Here is a 22,620-nt window from a genome sequence, read left to right on the forward strand (position 1 = left end):
TGAGAACGTTATTTGTCTACAAACATGAAATATGGTAGCAGGGTATGTGTACAGAAATTCGTAAATACAAAAAACTAGCCAGATCTGTCATTCAACTGATCAAAAGATAAGGTGAGGGATTTACGGACTTCAGATTTTAATCACATTGACTAACCCTGAATGAACAGTCAATAGAACCTCCCATGCTTTCCAGATCTTTTGAATGACCTTCGATTTTTGATACACCTTATCTATTTTGCTAATTATTTTTCTGACATATTTTTGAATTTGAAGAGAACCTCTGATGGATTAGAGAGGGTAAGAACCTGGGGAATCCAAATTTGCACCCCCCTGACCTGTGCCTCCGAACAATTCGTGTTAAACGGACGATGTAATTCATTTTTTGATATCCTGGCAAAATTTCACGGAGATCTGCCCATGGAGTGGAAACATGGCCACAATCTAATATGAAAACCAAAGCTGGAAAATTCCTTGGGTGCAAAAATCACTATCAATTCAGGTCTTCTGCTTATTCCAAAGAATAACCTCATTTGAAATATAATGACGAAAACTTTCCCAGCCAGATGTTGAAGGTAAAAAAAATTGGGAAAATTAATTGTGCACTTAACTAGTTTTTCTTTTTGAAAGCCATCTCTTTGACCTTGGCTGGGGGACCCTTGGTGTGAGGGAGTGAAGCTTGTGTAAGACTTTTGCACCTAGATAATGCTTAATCGTCTATCATCCTCTACCTGACAACACATCACAGACCCACAGTCTTGTTCTCTTTATGGGTTTAATGTAGCATTTGACAGGAAAAAATGGATCTCCTTAGAGAATTCTTTGAGGGAGATCGTCAAGATGATTTTTCCCCCTGAATTTGCGGAGGTCTTTGCAGAGAATATTGAGATTTAGATTTATTTGTCTCAAGTCAAAAGTTTTGTCATTTTTCAGCATTATGACTTGTGTTATTATTTTTAATTATCTGGGTTTTTTACATTTTGCTTACCGTTATATTGTAAGACTATTATATGTTCAGATGACGAATGATTTTCAGAATTCTTCTTGACAAGCCCTTTTGTCATGTGACAAGTTTCGTGAAGGATATGAGAACCATATTACGTATCAGACCCTTTAATCGCCAATTTTGTTTCATTTAAAGAGATCAGAGCTGCAGAAATTGTCTTTTATTGGGGCATATTATACAAGTTTTGGTTACCTCCTGGAATGCTGGGGGACTGATTTTGTTACTATTAAGAAGAAGAAATACCATATTACTTTAATAGTAGCACTGTGACTGTAGAGTAATGCTGTGTCAGAAAAATAATGATTGGACAATTTTCTATTTTAAAGCAAGCCAAATCTGTGCGGGAAGGGGCTTGATTGTAAAATAAGTATTGGTTCATGTACTTAGTATGAATATATCGAAATGATTAATATAGAGAAACCATCAACCTGGTATCATAGTTTTTCATGTTTCTCGATCAAATCAAATTTTTCTTTTCATGTACAGTTTCAAAAAGAAGGCTTACACATCAATTTACCAAATGAAGTGTTGAACAATTGTACAAAAAATATCTGAAAATCTCCTGTACATACCCAGTGTGTGTCATACAAGATCTCATTCATAGATCAGCCTGTAATACATGTAATGGTAATTAATAGATACTGTACTTTAAAGTACAAACTATCAAAATTGTTCATTATCTCTTTTTTTGATGTTAGAGAGAGAGAGAGAGAGAGAGAGAGAGAGAGAGAGGGAGAGGGAGAGAGAGAGAGATCTTTTTTGATGTTAGAGAGAGAAAGAGAGAGTTTCAAAGCTTTTATTGAACATTTTCCAAAACACAAATTCCACATCCAGCTTCGTACCTTCAACTTTCCATTAATGTTTGACAGACTCAGAGTTGAATGTTATGAATGGACCAAAATCTTTTTAATCACTGACCGTTGGCATTCAGATTTTTTGGGGGGAATTGGTTGAAATACACAAGACAGAAGCTTGTGAGGACTGAGATGAGAGATTGACCTTAATTTGACCTTGTTCTCTCAAAATCTTGAACTTGCTCAGAGATAGCAGAAACTACTGAAAATGAAGCCAAATGCAGGCTGTTCACTTTCATCTCTTATATTGTATCATTTGAAAAAAAGTGAAATTAAACTTTTGCATTTAATTTTGTGAATGACTTTTCTTACATTAAATCAGGCTTATGCTAATTAGGCATGTATAATTTAAATAGAATATGGTGCAAGTCCATTACTGCCAAGTAGATAAATGCTGACGACTTTCGGAATGGCTTTTTATATACCAGTAATCACATGTTGAGATTTACATTTGCTTGGTTTTTAGCTATTTACTCTTATGAATCTATGAACCATCTCGTGGTCTATAGATTTAATTTGTAAGAAGAAGGGCCAAGTCGACACCTCTCTGACACCACCCTGTAGGCCCGTATTAGACATAATTTAATAACTTTGGAGAGGGAGGCAGACAAGCCGAAAGAAACTTTTATATAATTTCGCAGGAGAGAATTGTTGACCCCAGCTCTGCACTGAGAAGTCTCCATTTTGTTTATTTAATATTGTATAGAGTAATTGATTATCTAACCCAGTATGAGATGCGTTTATCGAGAATTTAAAAAAAAATGTTATTCATAAAAGTAATGGGGAAAGAAATTATTGATTTCAATTTTCTTTATGCATACAACAAACGTCATAAAATTTGGGGGAGTCATAATTTTGGATACTTCCCCTGAATTTAACCATTGTGATATTGTGTTGGATAAAAAGAAAACTTTTAAATTAGTTGGTTATGTATAGTAATGCCAAATATTTCTCTTTGTTTGGAATCTGACATGACTTATTGATTGTGGCATCATTGTGAGATTACAGATTCTAAAGCAACTTAAATTTTCATAGCTCTATCAATAGTTTGAATTATATACATTAAATCATTAATTATTGAAAGTCAAGCCTGAAATTATGTAATAATTCAAAAGATTAGCTATTTAGCTATTTGCATTGGGTTAATAATTAATACTGATGGGAAGTTACCCCTTTAGAATTATGAGAAATAGTTATTTTATGTAAATTTAAATACAGTCAACATTTATAAGAAATTTTTATTGCAAGTAAAATTTTAAGGCAATGCAAAATTAATCATCTAATAATACCGGTATGCTGCTTGTGTGCCACATCGGACTGTACCTATTACATATGCATTTATAGTTGTTGACAGCAGATAATTTTGAAAAGATGTTTTTCAATTCATGTGAGAAAACCTCCAGATAAAAGAGCACATAATGTGTACTTCATCCCAGTAAAATGATATCAGGATACATAAACAGATGTGGCTTTGAAAGGTACAAGAGAATTTGTTAATTCAGTCTTGTAATCATTAGGGTCCCATATACATATACCATAAAATGTACCTACCACTCATGATTGATACAAATTTTAAAGCTGGAATATATGTGCAGACAAAGTTCTGTAATAGTTGATAATTATGTCCTTTTTTGTATGTTAAAAAACTAACAATGTGCTCAGAAATACATTATGAAAAAGGGTTTTATTGTGTCGTAAAATCTTTATCTAAAAGTGATGATGTGTTTTAAATAATTGATTTGTTTACCAAGTGTCAATCAATTGGATGGAAGATGGCCCCACAAATGTGTTTATTGATGATCTAAGTTAAATTTAGTGTTCAGATTTTAATATCCATGACAGATGTTCAATTGTGCTGAGTATTTTGTGTGAGCAGGTTTGAAGAGCTGGGAGGGGACCGGTACTTACTAATGGCTGCCGTGCATTTACAATGGTCAAAACAATTATTTTGAAAATAGATTTCTGTTGTCATTGAGTTTAGCTGCAGCCTGTTTGGTTACTGCACTGTATGGTGCACTGGGATACAAAGGTGACTCTACCTGGAGGAAAATCAATGACAGTCCTGCTTTGTTTCTTTGAGAATCTGTCAGGTTGGTGTATAAGTGCAGAAAAACCGAGGGGAGTCTTAATTCAAAAAAACATTTCACGATCCCAGATTTATGACAACACGGTTCCTACTTCTCTATGCTACTGAAGTGCATTGTGGGTATTCTTCATGTCACTTTTTGTCATCTTGTTGATTAGACTCTGTGGTGTTTTTCCAGCATAACTGTCAGACAGTGGTGTTCCATTAAACACTTGTAAACATCTGCTTTGTCCTAAAGTAGCTGATTGAAAACAAGGCTGCAAAAATCGGTGGTGCTCTGTAGACACAGGCTTAACAATGATTCTCCTGGCTCTATCAGACTTGACATTAGCGCCTTGTAGGAGGAAATCAGTTTTATTATCTGTATTTGTTCTGTTTATCTTGTATTTATAAGCCTATTACGAATAAAGCATACACAGTTCATTATAAAAATTCTGAAAATGCCCTAGTTCTGTCATCTGATCCATAGGCCAAACACTTTAACTGGTCGATTTCAGCTTGGAGAATAGGAAGTCAAGTTTTTAATCACCAAATTTGAATGCTGAAATGAGGCAGTAGTTTAGATGGTGTAAATATTTTTGTTAGAAAATAAACACCAAATGTTTTTTTTGGTTAAGATTCTTGAAACCAGAGACTGTGGACTGACAGATCGGTGGCCTGTTTGTGTGATTTGAGGAACTTTTTTCCACACTTGTCCACCGAGAAATGTTTGTAGTAGGGATGATGGATGAAGGACATTCAAGGGGCGTTACACCCTGGACATCCGGACATTGTTCTCTGGCTTTTTTCTGTGACAGGGTACTGAGATAAACTAATGTACAGAACCTATCATTACACCCAGTTCTATCTCAACGGAAAACTGTTTTTGTCAAAAAGCTTATCTGAAGGGGTTGCAAAATGCAGCTTCCTCAGACTAAAAGGTATTATGCTGACTGATAAGTCTTGTGTGATTTTAGCTATTAATGAAGATTTCTTCATGCATTTGCATTGACTTGGGCATACCTAAATCTAAAAAAGAAAATCTAGGAAATATGCTGTTTCAGCTTGAGTTATATAAATAGACTAGGCTCCTTTGACCTTACAGGATTAGGAAAAAGCAAAGACACACAGAGGTTAAATGCAGAATTTTTTTTCATGTGGGGTTTAAGTTTTTGCTTTTACTATAGATGAATTGCTAAAGGTTTATTTCTCGGACATGGGTACCATTTGAGATAGAAGTTGATATTAAATTACTCTTGTTTAGTTTCATCTAGCGTGGTATCAATAAAACAGCTGTAAAAGCTAATTTTGTGCTGGTCTGTTTTAAAATCAACTTGATATAAGGGTGGCCAATGTTTGAGTGTATTCCCATGCATTCTTGGCAATATTCATGTGGCGGATATAGAAAGTTTGCCTGTTGGTGGGTAAACATGCCATCTTGAGGGTCAAGTGATTTGACTTCTTTCTGTGAGACCAGCACCTGCCAGAAACTAAACAGAGCAGAGCTGGCTCTGTGTCATGGCTTGGCGAGATAATGGCCAGAAGCATTGTCTTGAGGACACTACGCTGCTGGAGTTGTCATGGCACTAGAGTCTGACACAGGGCAACTTCTGAACCAAACATGTCACTTTGCTAAGAAACAAAAAAGGTGAAACCCCCATCTGTTTATCTTGTGTTGTTACAGGCAGATTAAAGACAAACGCTGGTCCAGGACAAGGAGTTTTAGTTTATGACACCTCATCTCGTATCATTTATCTTCTCGCCACATGCATTAGCAAAATTTGAATTCAGTTACACCATAATTCATAAATGTGAAACAAGATATGTATATAATGACTTCTGTAATTAATGCAAATGAGTTTTTCCTGCTCATTAAAAAACTTTAAAAAGTGGTGTCAGAATTCTCGCATATGATGCTTCATCAGGAACACTTAACAGTGACCTATAATGGGCTTTGTTGTCACCGTTAATTTAAGGTGTAGTGTGTAGGTAACACGAAGTGGAAAGCAGTGGCCCATTAGTGTGGCAGGGGACAAAATTATGACAGGTAATGGGGCAGCCATGATAAATTCAAAAACGCTGAAAAATAGTACAGAAAGTTGGGCTTTTTTTTATTATCAACAGAAACTATTTGTTGCATACAGTGATATTCCCCTTCCCTACAATGATAAGAAAAAGTTTAAAGTTATACATGAAGAGGATGCAGTATAATACTGATTCACATAATGCTTTACTGAATTACACTAAGGAATGGTACCGGTATTTGTATACTAATCTATGGAGGTACTGGCTGTAACAAGAGACTACAGTAAGGTTACTTGTAGCCCCTGGTATTGTGAGTGATATAGAGCTCAAGATTATTAGTCTACAGAAATATTATCTCCTATAATACATTTTTATGATGATTATTGTTTTTGTGCCTGTCTGAAAAGCAGATTTATTAGGCAAGTTTATCTGGCATGGATATGTGAACTATCCAATAATTACCAGCATTCTGCAAGCTCCATGGAGATTTTAATTTCCTTTGATATAAGAATAGACCCTTCCCTGCGGAAACCTTGGGGACATATTAGAGACTCAATATCCTTCAGTTAAGGCCTATTTCCCAAGGAAGAGTGTAGCTGCATGATTGAAATATTTACATGTATATACAAATTATAAACATGACTGTATAGTGTTGTTTTTAATTTAGCTTCCATACAAGATGGTAGCAATCAGTTATCACAACTTTGTCTCAAAATCATTTGGAGGCAGTTACAAATGTATCATCTTATTAAGAAAACAAGGTATTTTTCCCAATGGTTGGTAAAGAATTTGAAGTGTTAGAAATCTGTTTTTTTTCCCTGGTGAAGCTTGTCAGGGTGGGATTAGGCAGTGATGTCTTCACCCAGTCAGGTGACTTTCTTGTTTTGATCTGACACACTGGACTTAAGAATCCTCCACATCCAAATATGTCTGTTTGTGTTGCTGTAATTTAAACAGTTCTGCATTTCTACATTACTGAATAGTTTGATAGGTGTCCCATTGTCCACTTTCCCTCACATTTGTAGAATTTGCAGGGTTTGGTAATAGTTGTCAAGAGTATGTTTACCTTTGCAAAGTCCCTTCTCGTGAGGTTTGTGCCAAATTGCACCGAAATTCGTGTATTCTTACACCTGGAGGTTTGCAGCCTGAGATCCACAATGCTAATGGAAGTAGATCAAAACTGTATATCAAAATCGTAACAACATCGCCGTGCACTAACTATTCTGTGACTCCTGTTAAAGCTTTTACAAAAAGGTGTAAGTAGTTGTCAAGTGTTGAAATCAAATAACTGAAGATCTCTTAATTATCTCCCTTGTATTGATTAGGAAAGGTCCAATGTGATCAAAAACAAATAATTTATTGAAATTATGGCCCGAGGTGTCACAGAAATTCAAATGTTTTCAACTGATATATCTAACATTGAAGGGCTTTGACTGGAAAGAGTGCAGATTTGTTGTTGAGACACAAATAGTGTCGACATTTAGTGCCAATCATTAGAAGTATAAAAAATGAATGTGCTTTATTATGATCCAACATTTTTAACTTTTAAAGTAAATGTATAAAATCTATTTGCTTTCAAAGCCTTAAGTACCGTAATGATTTAATTGATCATTATGGACTAGTTCACTTCAATTGCTGTATTGGGCAGCAGTGCTCTTGCCTATAATCTTGGGCGAAGTCTGAACAAATCGGATGTTGCGTCTGACACTGGCTAGCTTTCTCTTCTTTTAAGTACATATATATCCTTCTCTAAGTTAGTGTGACAGTGCAACAGAAGCTGTAGGCGATTCCTGGCATGTCACTATGGCTGCTGAAAATAGTGATTGAGAGCTATTCATATTTATGATGAATGGGGCAGTTTCAGTTCTAAGGGCAGCTCTTTACAAAATCCCAATTATTGCATTCCTGTGTACTTCAGATCTGACTGCAGGCATGCTCACCTGTTGTCAAGATCAACAATCTCTAATTAGTAAATCCAGACTGAAGATGCTCATCTAGTACTTTATGACCACAGAGTCTTAGGGCTTCATACATCACTTTTACAGTTTTATGATTCATGTTTTCTTGTACTTTTTTTTTACCATAATGTCTTAACATTTCTGTTTGAATAAATATAGCTTCTATTGTTTTAAAAATAAAAAATTTTGCATTTTTAAAAGTTGACAGGCAACAACAACTTTGAGTGTTGATAAACTTGTTCATGTCAGTTTCATTTTCAACTTTGCTTCTGCAATGAAGGAAACACTTTTTTGACACTGATTGCAAGTGTGGTGAACCAAAGTTTATTAGAATTTCAAGCAACATTAGGCAAATTAATGCCAATCACAATCAAGTTACAGCAACCTTACATGCTCTATGTCCTTTTTCCACGCATTTTATGTAGTTAATATTCACAATGACACTTGATTAATTTTTACTTACAGGGATAGATAAAATAGCCACTGTAGAACTGAAGCGCCCAAAACCGGAGGAGCTGGTCCTGAATACAGAGGTTCTACTGAAGTGTCAAATCACAGGCAATCCAGACCTACTGTTTGACTGGTACCACAACACTTTCAGGTGAGACCAAGAGGATACTGGAAAGGGACGAAAACTGAATCTGAAAGAATTGAGAAAAAAGCAGATGATATGAATCAATTCTCCATACATATTACAAACTTTTCATATACAGTCAAACTATGTTATCTCGGAACTAGATGTGACTGCTTAAAAACTTTGAGACATCTGAGTTTTCGAGATAACAAGGGTAAAATACTTAAAGATAAGTTGTTGGGACTTAAAAATCACTTCAACTTATTCATTGTATTCGAGATATCAGTGTTCGAGGTATCAAAGTTCAACTGTATTTATTTTTAAGGAGTAGAACTTAACATTAATTTACATGTATCAGAAGTCTAGAAGTAATAGCTATCTTCATTTTAGGAGATAGGTGAATGGTCAGCTGAAATGAATGTCATGAGTGAGAATGAATGTATGAATCTTCATGTACATACCAGACACAAATACATGTACACGAAAAAATGACAGTATTCACAAAAAGCAATAAAATTTAGATCATCTAACATTATGTTATCAAAATTATATCTTGAAAAAGATGTTTCTGGAAAAAGAAGGGACCAGCCTTTACCAGAATCATTAATTTATTATAATGAATGCATAAATATGAATACTAAGAAGTAATTATCAATGTAAATATGTCATTTAGACTGTGAAAAAGCATGTGTATGGTGCCTTTGTTTTCAATCCATGTTTAACGATTGTGTCTGTACAATTTAAAGGTGTCAAAGATCATAGAGCAGATTGCGGTGATCTCCCTTGAAGTTAGATACTAAAATAACACACAACCCGTCACTCATCTCTTGGGATTTTTTAATCACGAAAACACCCAACTGCTTAAAAATTCTGATGCAGATTTGAAATGATGGTCCATATGCATTAGATCACTTGGTTTGCCAAGTAGAAGATATAGTGTCAATGACGTCAATTAAAGTTTAGAATTTCAAAATTTCATTAGATCATCTTTGACCCAATCAAAGAAAGTTATAATCAGTTAAGACATTTTTCCTCACATTTTTATTCTTACATTTTGTAAACTGACAAAGGAGACATGTTGCATGGTAGCTAGTGTAAGTTCTTGATTCACATACTGGTGTACAGTAAAACTCGGTTATAATGAAGTCCTAGAAACCAATGGATTTACTTTGTTATATCCGTAAATCGTTATTACTGTATAACGAATTCATTTTAATATGTACAGCAAATTCGCTATGAACAAGATTTCTTCCATCAGACTACATTATTTGCTAATTGAGGCTTAGAATCCAAATACATTCTTTTGAAACCTATAATAATCAGTTTGTGAATTGAAAATGTCATGTGTACGGTAAAAAAAATTCATTCAAACTATTATGTCAAATGACAGTGATAACTTTTCATACTAAAAAAATCTGCTAAAAGAGTCTTAAATTTGGTTATTTTCCACCTTTACAGGACTAAAAATCAGTTTGCTATATCCGTAAATTCGTTATATTCGAATTCATTATAACCATAAAATTTTGCAAAGATTTGTTAAGAATTCTGCCGGAGACTTAAAAAAAAAACTTTGCTATAACCAAGATTTTGCTATATCCATGTTCGTACTAAACAATTTTTACTGTATTTTGTTATACTGCGTTTTCTGTAGCTATCATACAGTAAGAATAGAATGGAGCTAGTAGATTTATTTGTACAAGTTTATCATTTTGAATGGTCGAAACTGTTGTTTAAAGATGTTGTACTACTATAACCTACCAGTACTAAGTGACTGCTTTCTCTATCCAGTGATATAAAACAGTGATGGAAAGATTTTGTTCATGATGATATGCAACCGAAAAAGCATTCATTGCAAACCGAAGGAAGGGCGAGTGCAGTGCTCCAAAAATGCCAACAAAAATTCAATTAGAGCCAAACAGTTTGTCTTCAGGTTACTAAAGTTTATTTTAAAAATATTAATCTCTGCAGTGGGGTGTTTTTGTATGGCAGTGGCTTGTTTGGAGAACCATGTTTTTACACCTCCTCGTTTTCTGCAGTTTATCCCAGCTGTTACTGGCTTACTGTATGTTATTGCCAGAGCTCTATTGCCAGAAAAGGCATCAAACAAGACCCAAGACCACTGAAAGTAACTATGATGAATTGATGAATTAAGATCAGCTTCAAAATTCAATGGATCATTGTTGAACAAAGTTTAATTTTCTTTAAATTTTCACATGTCCTTATATGAGTTTGATGTCTATTTTTATTGCATGCTCAAGTCATCTTCATTACAACAAGTACACAGGAGGTTTCCAATGTTAATTAAAGCCCTAGTTTCTGTCACTCAGAATTTGTTTATTGGAATTTGATGCAGTGTATATAGTAAATGAATGATGTAAAAACAAAAGAGCTCAATCAAAAGCCACTAAACCTGACAATAATCCCAAGTACTTGATGAAGAGAGTTGATGCTTCAAAACCTTTAGCATTTCTGGGTGTACGTAGACATTCATACCAGCAGACGGAGTTCACTTCTTGCAAGAATTGTGCAATTACACTAATTATCCAGCCTCTGAAAATGTCAAATGCTATCATTCAGCAGATCAACGGCAAGATGTTCTTGAAAAAAAAAAATCTGAAACATTTGGCGTTACATGACGATCATGCTGCTTCAAACTTGTTAACCTTTGGTCGTTTATTTTCACAAGGATCTCTACGTCATATTTATTTTCATGCAACTTTTTCTTGGCAATTTGATTGTTTATTTATCTGCCGGGAAAGTGTTGATTTTAAAACACTGAATTAAGCCCTGACATGCACAGAGGGTTCTTCCCAAGACCTTCCTTGAATTGTGATTCAGAAGAAGGGGGAGGCTTGGAGATGGGTGTGTATCTTGAACTGAGCAGGTTCTTTTGATGTACCTATTTTATAAGCCTTTGGGCACATTATTATTCTTATATTCAAACGATAGACTCAAATGATGCATGCCTATCAAATGTTTAAACCTCCCTGATGGAAAAATTAATAAGGTAGGAAACAGTAAGAGCCAAGGAAATGATGCGTCCATAATGCTTAAACAGAGCCCGTGTCTAACACATCAAAGTAAAGTGATCCAGCAAAGATCTCCCGTAATGGTGTCAATCACTGCACCTCAGCTCTACCTTAAGATAAATTTTCAACATCTGTGTTTCCGATTTTCATTTCTACTTAAACTAACAATGTTGTCTGGCTTTTCTGCTTGGGCTATTTGAGGAGTAAACATGACTTCAGAAAAGTAATGAAAATTCTGCTTCACTTCCATTACAAAATTAGCAATGGTCTTAACACAGTCATGCTCTGTAATTTATGAACATTACGGTACTCATTTATACTAGGGGGTGATGTGTTAAGCCAATTATTTATATCAATTAAAAATTACATGAAATTGCCTACAGTATTTGATTGCCTTTTCTACATCATGACACCATTTGTATTTGGAAATCTTAACATCAGGTGTCCTTTGGCATTAGACTAGATTTAGTTATCTCAAACACTGATATCTGGAATACCATGAAGCTGCTGTTTCTGTAAATGTATCTCGACTTCTATATCTTGAGATCTCAACATCTCGATTTCATCAATATCTTTGAAGGTTTTTTTTGTAGTCCCATTTATCTCAAAATACGGAAGTTTGACTATATAAGGTACTTTTACTAAATTTTTTGATGTGATATATCCCGTAGAGAATTTCTGGTGCCACATCGAACTGAGGGTAATCTCTCCCACTCACACCTGTACCGATGCCCTAGCTGTTTAAGATTTTACTCCTCCATTAATGAACAGCTGGTTGGAAGGGTTCCATGTCACTTTAGACAAAGGGAACCCTTGATTACATTGCATTGCTAAACAAAATAAACTTCAGCAGGATCTGAATTAGTGGCTCATTTCTTGCTATAAGCACATCTTTTTTCTAATGGAAGGAAAAAACCCTCCTGTTGACTTTCAAAAGGGCACAGGATGGGCCGGTCTGACTTCGTCTTGGGAAGTCTCCAGCAAGTTTGTTGTTCTTAGTCAACCACAAGACCCCTTTTCAGTGTCATAAGCAGGTGATTTTTAAACCTGAAATTCTTGCTATCAGTATTTTCAACAACTAGAAGAAGTCTAATGACAGCAGACTCTTGAAAACCTAAGATGTTTGTTTTCAATTATAGAAGAGATGTATATTTCTAGAATTCCTGAAAAGACAACCCTAATAAGCTCCTGTTCTTTAGCCTTTGGGAGCATACCAGTTCGACTATGATTTCAGATACCATTGTGACAAGTTTCAATATTCTTTCAGAAACATACCGGTACTGATGAGCAACATTCCATGTGCCATCTTAATTATTTAACATAAATTACAGTAGATTCTTAAAGCCATTAACATCATAGTTTAATTTTTCTTGCATTTGATATGAAAAGTTGATTGATCAAGTTTTAGTCTTACAAGCTTTCTTTGGGTCTCATCTTCCAGTTTCTTGTTTTTTCATCTGCAATACTGACTGCTCCACTCCAGAATGTCAAAGAACATCTGCGTTTTCCCTCCCTCTTTCCTGTGCACAATAGAAACAACATGCCTTTATTCATATACAAGACAACAAAAATGTTTCTTTGAATGTTTATACTACAACATAGACACTCTAAAATACTTTAACACATGCAAAGAATGCCAAACAATTGCTGTAAAATCTTGTAACTGGGAATAAATATCTCAGCACAAGCCGGAACCCTTTCTGTATGGTAGAGGGAACCTTCACTGGCCATCAATCAACACTCAAAGAGTTTATTGTATCAAAGACTTTTTTGAAAAAAAGATGACAACAATGAAGAGGAAATTATAATTCATGGAGAAAGACTTTAGCATATCAATAGAGGAAGTTCTTATAAGATGCTGTAAGAAGTGAAAACCAAAAACAAAGCATAAGAGAGATTTTTTTTCTTTGAAATCAAAAGGAATTTTTTTTTAAATGGTTATTTTCTTGTTTTCCTTCTTTGAAAGTAAGATTTCCACTTTTGAAAAAGGAAAGGAGCTGTAAGCTGACAGCTACAAAGAATTAAATAACTGTTCAATGGAGTTTTATTGCCGACACTGTCGTGGTTCAGCTCATTATGTCGGCTGATGGGGATTCAGAAAGGCAGACTCCAGTCACAGAGCATGTAAACTGTTTACAGAGGGGCCACCTATAGAGGGTTACAATAACAAAGACTGATGCAATACAGGCCCCTAATTGCCATTTAATAATGTCAAAATTCAATAGGGCACAGACTGTAATCAAAAACCTGCAGTTTGTCAGCCATAGGTAAGTATAAAGAAGTGCAAATGTTTCTGCAACATCGGAGTGTAAAAATTCCCAGATCGCTGGGATTTGCGAGGGAAAATGATAAAATGAGAAAAGCAGACACAACAGACAATATGATGAAAAATCATAGGTGATAGGGGGACACACTGCTGAAGGAAATTTCTCTGAACCCACAATCCCAATCAGAGAACACACAGATGTCAATTCTGGCACCTGATCCCAGCTTTTTGAATTATTTTGATAATGTTGGGGAGAAATGAATTGACTTCTTGCTTTGAATCAGCAGAAAGATATTTTGTCTTGTTCAAGTTCAATTGTTTCTGAGCAGCAGCAGTATTTTGGAGGTATACAAGACGCACAATGTCAAAATAATGAGATAATCTACAAATATTTGTGTGAAAATGTGTCTTGTATAATATTTTTAGAATTGCTGGGTGATTGAACCCACACAGGTAGCTAGTTTTGTCGACACCCAACTAAATTCACACTAAACTTTTTTACTACATGTACCAGGGTGCACATTTGCTTTTGACAGACTAATAAGTTGTGCAGTGCATGCATTTAGACATTCAATGACTGGTAAATGCATTTGCAGAATTGTTCTGCAGAATATAAAGACATTTCCGTAATTAATAACTCAAAACTATGAAAAGCCGAAAAAATTGAAATGGCATTTTGTAAGACAGCTTAGATTATGCAGATGTCAACAAAACAGCAAACAGAGATACAGAACGAGATTTGGTCTTGTTAAGTCTGACTGATGAGAGAGTCAGACCAGAATGACATTGTTGTAAGTTATGGCAGCAAGAGTAATAGATTGCAAATCAGGTGAGGTCTGTAAGAACTTGAAAAATGAAGTGTGTTCTGTAAAAATGGTGAACGTTTGTTGGTGTGAAAAATGATATTCTACCAAAAAACTGTAGTCTTTTTTTTAAGTAGATTATTGTGAGGCATTACGGTGTTACAGGGGTTCATCTGTTTGGTGATTGACTGCGGGATGGGGAGAAGTCGTTTCTTATTGATATATATTTTGTAGAAAAATGTTGTGTCATGATATAGACTAGCTGCATTGTAAATCTCTGAAGAGTTTTTTTTTTTACATTAATAAATTAGCTTACAACATTTTTAACTATTTCAGATTGTTTAACAAGAACAGAATTAAGATATTGGACAAGGGCTCCAAAGTTCGCATCACAAATGTTACTGCGGAGGACAACGGCATCTATTCATGTCGTGCGGAGAATACTGCTGGCGCCCGCTACAGTTCCGAGAACTTCCTGTTGAACGTCAAAGGTAAACTAAGGGGCTGGAATTCATAGGGAGTGCAGTAGAAATATCCTGCTATCTGATTCATTATTGATAATTTTGTAATTTGTAGCCGAGTCAGATTTCTATGACACCGAAGACCCTTCATAACCAATCTTTTTCTGATATTTTTGTCACTTTGTAAATACTTTGGGCTACTTAGCACATACATCAAGATTTAATTTTACCTGGGTTCGTCCAATTCAAAAATTGTTTAAGTCATTCTCTCATTCTTGTCAACTTTGACGAAAGCTCACTTTCCAGGTAAAAAACACTTATTAACAAAAGAATCGGATTAGCTGACATTGGATGCGATAGCCTATCTAAGTCTTGTGTGATCGTGTCACCTGATTTAGGAAGCAAAGTGGTCTCAAGATGAAAGGCCTGATAATAGTTCCATTAGAAACATAATACAATGAAGATTCATCACTTAGTGATGTTTATCTAATCTGTTTAGTTGCTTTTTTGACACGTTTAATAAACCGATGCTAAGTCAGCAATGAATCAGCAACCATATGCATTGTAGCCATATAACCAAGTCTTGAACAATTTTTTATACAAATATATTTTTTAAATTCCTCAGTTGTTTTAACTAATGATTTCCTTTTTTTTTCAATGATTAACTTTTTAGCTGAGGGTTTCAAATAGTTATAAGGTGTACAATTGAGAGAGGTTGTGTAAACTCTTTTCTTATGATGAATGTGAATGTATGTTCTTGTTTCTGTGAGAGAATCAACGAGATGTTAAAGTGCAGCCTGATTTTAAATTGTGGTGTCAAGAATTATCAGAAAACTTACATTTCATCACCTGATTGTTTATTTTGAAAAGTTAAGAATCAGAATGAAAAAGACATAAAAAATTTATTCAGATAAAATTTCACAAAATTTTTTAGAGATTACTTTCTCGGCAGACGCAGCATTCAGGGCTTATTGGCTCTCTATCTGTATTTATGGCGGATCCATTACTCCAAGTTGTTAAAGACACTGTATCCTCACAAGGACACCAGATACATATTATGATGAAACCAAACAAAAATGTGACAGTGGCATGCTATAAGGAGTGGAAGCCAATAATCCAGGTGTTAGGATTACCGAGGCTGTTCCTGTATACATATAATTACATGTAAACCTACCCCCAATGTCCTTAAAGCTTGATGCATGATCACAAATAATGGTAAACGATGTCACTTAGTCTTGTTTGTCAGATTTGACCTTCCAGGCTTGTATTTCAGCCCCCGGTACCCCTCATCTGATTGAGAGCCAGTTCACACGATCCCTGACGGTCCTGAGGAATGACCCTGCTCGTCTGGATTGTCCATTTACAGAAGCAGTTCGAGTTGACTGGTTCTCACTCCATGAAAAGATATCCAACAGTAGCAGGTATGGAACTCAAGATAGATATCCCATTGAACCAAACACAGATATCCCAAATCACCAAAGATAGATATCCCAAAGAATCAGATACTGTAGATATCTCATAGCACCAAATATACATGTAGATATCCCAAATTGCCAAAGACAGATATCTCAAAGCACCAAAAATAGATATCCCAAAGAATCAAAGATAGATATCTTATAGCACCAAAGATACATATAGATATCCTAAATTGCCAAAGATAGATATCTCATTGCACCAAAGTAGATATCACAAAGCATCAAAGATAGATAACTGATTTATTGTTGGTTACATAGTCAATTCAAGCATATATATTTTGTCCTTGTGTAATGAAATATAAGATGAAATAACAGCAAAGATTGCCAACAAAGATATCTCAGAGTGCCTGGTACAAGCATTTACCATGCCATTAAAAAACTGATACTACTTTTATAATAACTACGTATGTCATTTGGCATTTGTCACTGTCTTCCTGGCTTGGTGTATCTTTCTGTTACACTTACCCACGCCCATCGCTGTTACTCAATAAGACTATAAAATGCCAATTTGAAAAAAACCCATTGTAATTCAAAAAATGAAGCAATTGGAAGGGGCAAGTCTTGTGTACTAATGTGATGATAATCTAGATATACATGTATGTACTAACTGCATATCGAATATGTTTGGGTTTTATGTGCTCTAATACTGGTAACTAATAGCAGGAGGTACAATTTAGGTTAATTCTTCCCTCAGCCACAGCTTTTATGGTCCAATATCCTGCTGATAGGAGATTCTACCATATTTCTAAAGTTTGTGGAAGAGAGAACAAAAAATGAATTATTATGACTTTCTTCAGTCGATTTCAGAAGTCTGACAAATTAAGGAAATGTTAAAGTGTGGCAATTAGTCAATCTTACATACAGCCAATAACAGGCCTCGTACACACCCCTGGTGGTCCGGCTTATTTTACTGTGAAGACGAAAAAATAAGTCATAAAAATCCGATTTTCTGTCTGCTTTTATGAAAGTCAAACTCAAAGCAGCTGAACCTACACCATTACCATTGAGCTGTGGCATGCCTCGTTTACCCATTACAATAATGTCAACAGATTTTTTAGGAAAATAAAAATGGTTGTGTTTTGTGAAATAAACTGGTAAAAAAAAATTAGATACTGTAGATTCCTTATTATATGCGAGTACTTAATTCTGTGTTTCGACGAAATGTAAAATTGTGAACACTGAATTTTTATCATAATTCCAAACACTTTACATTTGTCTGAAAAATAAAAGCAAGATTTCAAAACCCATGAGATGTGCTTTTTGTGATTTTACGCAGATATTAATTCTTCGCATTTAATTAGGAATTTACAGAATTAGGAAAATTTTGTTATATTATACAGATGTATATTTTTGCAGGTACCAAGTCTTTGAGAATGGCTCATTGTATTTCCCAAGGGTACGGTCCTCAGACGAGGGGATCTACAGGTGCGAGGGCCTAGGAGCTAACCGGAGAATCCCCTCCCAAACCTTCACCTCAGAGATCTTCATTGCGAGTAAGTAAAAGGACCATTCCTCACACAGTTCATGATCAGTAATTCTCTTAAAGCAGCATGACACCATTTTAACCATAGGATGTTATATTTAGTATGGACATTCTTCATATTAGAGTCATGCAGTTATTTTTTAATCTCCGTCTTCAAGGTAAGAAAATAACTGAAGGATGTACACCCAAATCATCCACATTCCACTCCCAGATCATTTTCCGCTGTGGAAATGAATTTGAAAACATATCATTTCCTACAGCCGTCTGAGAGAAAGTGATAGAAGAAAGGAAATACCAAAATGAGGGTTTGATAGGCTGTAGAGGTCTAAAGAAAAATAAATATTTTTGTCCTGTCTTTTGAGCACTTGTTTTCTATTCTAAACAAGTTGCTTTCTGAGCAATTTAATTGGATGTTGCACCTCTAATGCACATGTCATTTGTTTATTCTATGCCTATGATCTCCTCAGCTGAATTGCACTGTTTACAATAATGCAACTTTAGATCAGAACATTAGGGACTCTTTGAGAAGGAAAGTCTGGTTTTGCAAAAAGGAAGTATTTTAAGGAGCACGTGACATGGGTCTAAAAACTTCACAATGAATGCCACAACGAAAGAAAACAAAACAACACCAGGCATATGCCACAAATTTTTGGAACTTGTATCCTGGAAACCTTGATTAAATCAAACGCAGACTTAATAGCAGTTGTTCAGAAGGACCCGGTGAAAAAAATTAAACAAAACTCACAGTTAAATTAACACAGTCAAATTTTCTAACATATACTGTATAAACCCTCAATAGCTCCTGTAAGATGGAGATGCCTTGAATCCATCACCAGTAGGAATCTCACTGAGTTTATAAATGCACATCATTAGGCTAATGTTGCATTTCACAAATGAAGTGGCTCAGCCTTCATGTTACACTCATCTTTAAGAACATACTGCACAAAGTTTTGAAAGGGAGAACCCCCAGATAGTTAAAAAAGTGAGCTTCAATATGCTCCAAATGATTTACTAGTCTAATGCAGTGTTATGCAGTGATTAATTGTTCCAGAGAAGAGGAGGGGGTAAGAAATAAAACTAGAGAAATTTTCTAGCTAAGTAAAGTTGATAGAATTTCATGCGCTAAGTTTATACAGACGTAAAATATGTCTCGTTAGCAAGAAGACGGATGGTGGTGGATTTTAGGTATAGAGTGATAGTGAGTTTACTGGATCTGGTGCAGGGGTTCTTGGGATGTCAGGGCACAGAACCTGTCCTTCTGACATCTGTAACATCTTTTATCAGGCTGGAGTGCTCTAATTTCTCTAACAGAGGAAGCTATTCTCGTTTTTTTCTCATCCATCTTAATGATACAGATTCTTTGGTTGAATAAAAGAAATGGATTTATTTTGTTGAAAAATGAAACGTAAGGAACTGTAATTTTTTTTGTTCAGGTATATGTGTCGGAGTGCACTTCTACCTAAGTAATAGATGGCTTAAAACATGGGGGAGATAGATAAAGTAAAATGGTATTAAAATTGAAAAAAAAGAAAGGTGATTACTCTATTGTCTTTTTATAAAATAATCTAAGATTTACATACCCACCCCCTCCCTATAAAAATAATGAGATATATGCATTTAATTGATTTTAGTAAAATTTGAAACATTAATGTTTTCAAAAACTGTATTTGCACATCAAATTTCAGAAATAGCTCATTATGTATTGTTAAACAATGTTGGGAAATTTTTACTCACTGAAAAAAGTGTGTATCATTCTTTTAAAATCTTGATTGATAAATGATTATTGTTATTGAGATATTAGATTTGTAATAAATAGTTTGGGATTGTAGAAATGCCGGCCATAGTGGTACAGAGACTTAGCAATAAACCTGTATCCAAGCACTTTTCAAGTACATTAGTATTTAAAGTCTTTTGAATTCCATGTCCGTTAGAACCAACTGAATATTTTATCAAATATCCCCTTTCTAAGTGGAAGATTTAAATGAAGAATTATGAAGGATTTGAGGGGAAATCGCTTCCTCTCCGTGATGTTATGTGGTTAGCTGTCTTTGAAGTGCGGTTAGATCTTGATAAACCATTTTTATGATCGTTATGAATGAGCGAGATGAATGCCTGATAAAAAAAGGTGAAACTCTTTAGCTACTGATAGTAGAAACAATTAATTCTTGTAAACTAAAATGCAGTCTTTATATAAAGGCTTCTCTATGATGAATATCCTGCTCTGGCACCCAAGAGAGACTGGCAATATTTCTGATATCACCTTTACATGCAAGGCGATGATTAAAATGCCATTTAGGATAAGTTGAATTAGAGTTATTAGCCGCATCTTGTTTGTGTGTTATTTTCTCCTTCACAAACATGCACGCCAATCATTTCTCAGCTATACAAAATAGTAATTGAATCAAGAACAAAAAATCATAAGTTCTGGTATAAATGTAGGTAAGTATAATTAAAATGAATTCAAGTGTTAAGTTAAACCAGGTAGTTTCCTTTCCATCATAAAATTCCATCAAGGAAAAGGAAAAGAGGAGAAGGGTTCAAATGTGACTGTTTTCATAGTTTTTCTGGCAAATGTCATTTACAGGGTTGAGTTTTCAATTCTTTTTTTTTTTTTTTGTAAGACAGCTGAGAATGCCTCAAACATTTGGAGGCAGATGCTGCAAGTGCTGGAAGGTCACAATCATTATCTGTAAAATTTATTTGTCAAATACAGATTTAGAAATAGTATGTTAGAGTTCTTGCTCTGAATGTTCCTACTAAAATAGATCGCGCTGATAAATGGAAAAGACTTGAGGATTCTTTCTTGTGCGTCATGTATGTCATACCGAAAACGTTTCCATTTGCTTTGTAATATATTTCATTATATTTGATATTGGCACACTATAATAACGTAAAACAAGCTTAATTGAATTTTAAGCCCCCCTTTTCAGTACTGCAAATGCATGTACAATGAGAGATCTATAATTGATTTCATTTGAAGAAAATTGAAAGTGATTGCCATCCTTTGATCATTTTCTGGAACAAAGGGGTTGAATTGACAAATGGCCATTCAAACACTTTAGATGTATTTCATCAAGGGGTGATGGATGGGGGCTAAGCCTGAGTTAGATCACTGAGACGATAATGCAGATTACCTAGCTTATACCCCACACCTTTCCCCGCCAGATAAAACAGTGATAACTTGGATGGCCTGAGATTGGTCTCCCATAATGCACTGTCATATTTCTGGTGTAACCAGATAGGCTTTATGTTTTAAGGAGGATTAAAACAGTGAATGTATATGGCTTCCGTACAAAAAATTCTGACAAATTAAAAGTACATTCTAAGTACAAAAACAGTTGCAGGGAGCAAATCAAGGGGATGGTTTTGAATTATCTTTGACGTTTTCTATTAATTTGATCCAATGGTTCCTTAAGAAATGGGTTCCATAATGAATTTATTTGTCTTGGTGTCTTATTCCAAGGAAAACTCAATTTCCTGTGTCTGAGTTTTAATCACTAATTGATTCGAAGTAAGTAACTGGTATTATATTGAATAACAGAATTAAGGGTTCAGGTCATTGGTTTCTTTTACAAAAGACAAGGCTTTCAACCTCCTCTGTCTGAAAATCAGGAAGGGGGGGTGTTGGAGGGGGATGTTTGACCATGTCTAACCTGAGTCACAAGGCTCGCACATTGACAGGTCTGACCATTGGGCCCATTGTCATATCCCTGTTGATTGAAGAGATACTACAAGCAGACACCAAAGCATGGAAACAAATTATCTGTGTGAAAACAGGCATGTTTACCAAATCAATGGACTATTGGATTAACCATAATGAATAAAGAGGCAAAATTAACACTTTCTCGCTGTCAATAGAAGAAAATAGATTTGTTAAATTAGCCCATTTTAATTTAATGAAAAATCAATACCCTTTTTTCATGCAAATGATGTGCTTTGGTCAGAATGACAATTTCTCCTTGGTCAATACAATTCCCTATCCGGCCTATGTGTTGCTGTGGGATATCTAGAGGTTTGGCAGGCAGAGATTTCAGACATCTCTCCTGAGAGACAAAGTGAGTCGATTTATTGAGCTGTCCATCACCTGGCAGATTAGAGGATTCCGTGTCTGACCTTACCCCTCATCCCCTCATCACTGACCACATCTGCAGCAGCCAAAGTGTTGGCCATGATAGCCCCCTGTCCATTACATACACCCTGCTGATTTAGTGGCAGACCTTCAACCCCCTGACAAATTGACAAATCATTGGACTGTTGAAGATTGGGGAGAGTCATCTCCCATTTGATCATCTTTATTTTTTGAACAATTTTAACAGCCTGAAATCTGATTTGTGCTCTAGGGGGCATGTTTTAGATCAATCGTCAGAACATCAGAGGGTGTCCCAGTTGTTGGTGCAAACTAATTACTAGTCATTGGTTGACAGCCCTAAACATGGTTGACAAATGATCACACCATTGATGACCTCCTTGCCACATAATATCTCTGCGATATGACCAAGTCTCACTAATTCACCAATCAGTAAAATCGTCTAAAAGCGCCAGATTACAGGAAATCTTGTCTCCATGACCTAGCAAGGGTTCACTTAATTGAAAACCTTTAACATGCATGATTCACCATTTTTTC

General features: G+C 35.2%; 1 protein-coding gene and 1 long non-coding RNA gene across 2 annotated transcripts in view; one reads left to right on the forward strand and one right to left on the reverse strand.

Moving 5' to 3' along the window:
• The window catches only part of LOC128175769 (inactive tyrosine-protein kinase 7-like), a 46,953-nt gene that overhangs the window by 14,084 nt on the left and 10,249 nt on the right, over positions 1-22,620 (forward strand). The window contains exons 3-6 of the mRNA XM_052841607.1: positions 8,371-8,506; positions 14,914-15,068; positions 16,312-16,459; positions 17,870-18,006. Of these exons, the coding sequence (XP_052697567.1) occupies positions 8,371-8,506; positions 14,914-15,068; positions 16,312-16,459; positions 17,870-18,006 (576 nt within the window). The remainder of the gene's footprint in view (positions 1-8,370; positions 8,507-14,913; positions 15,069-16,311; positions 16,460-17,869; positions 18,007-22,620) is intronic.
• LOC128175772 (uncharacterized) lies at positions 8,436-22,613 on the reverse strand. Its single transcript, XR_008242718.1, has 3 exons — positions 21,908-22,613; positions 12,923-13,028; positions 8,436-8,546 (listed from the first exon to the last, which is right to left on the reverse strand). It is a non-coding gene; the product is annotated as an uncharacterized LOC128175772 (long non-coding RNA).

The sequence above is a fragment of the Crassostrea angulata genome, chromosome 3 (assembly GCF_025612915.1).
Source record: "Crassostrea angulata isolate pt1a10 chromosome 3, ASM2561291v2, whole genome shotgun sequence".
NCBI lineage: Eukaryota > Metazoa > Mollusca > Bivalvia > Ostreida > Ostreidae > Magallana > Magallana angulata.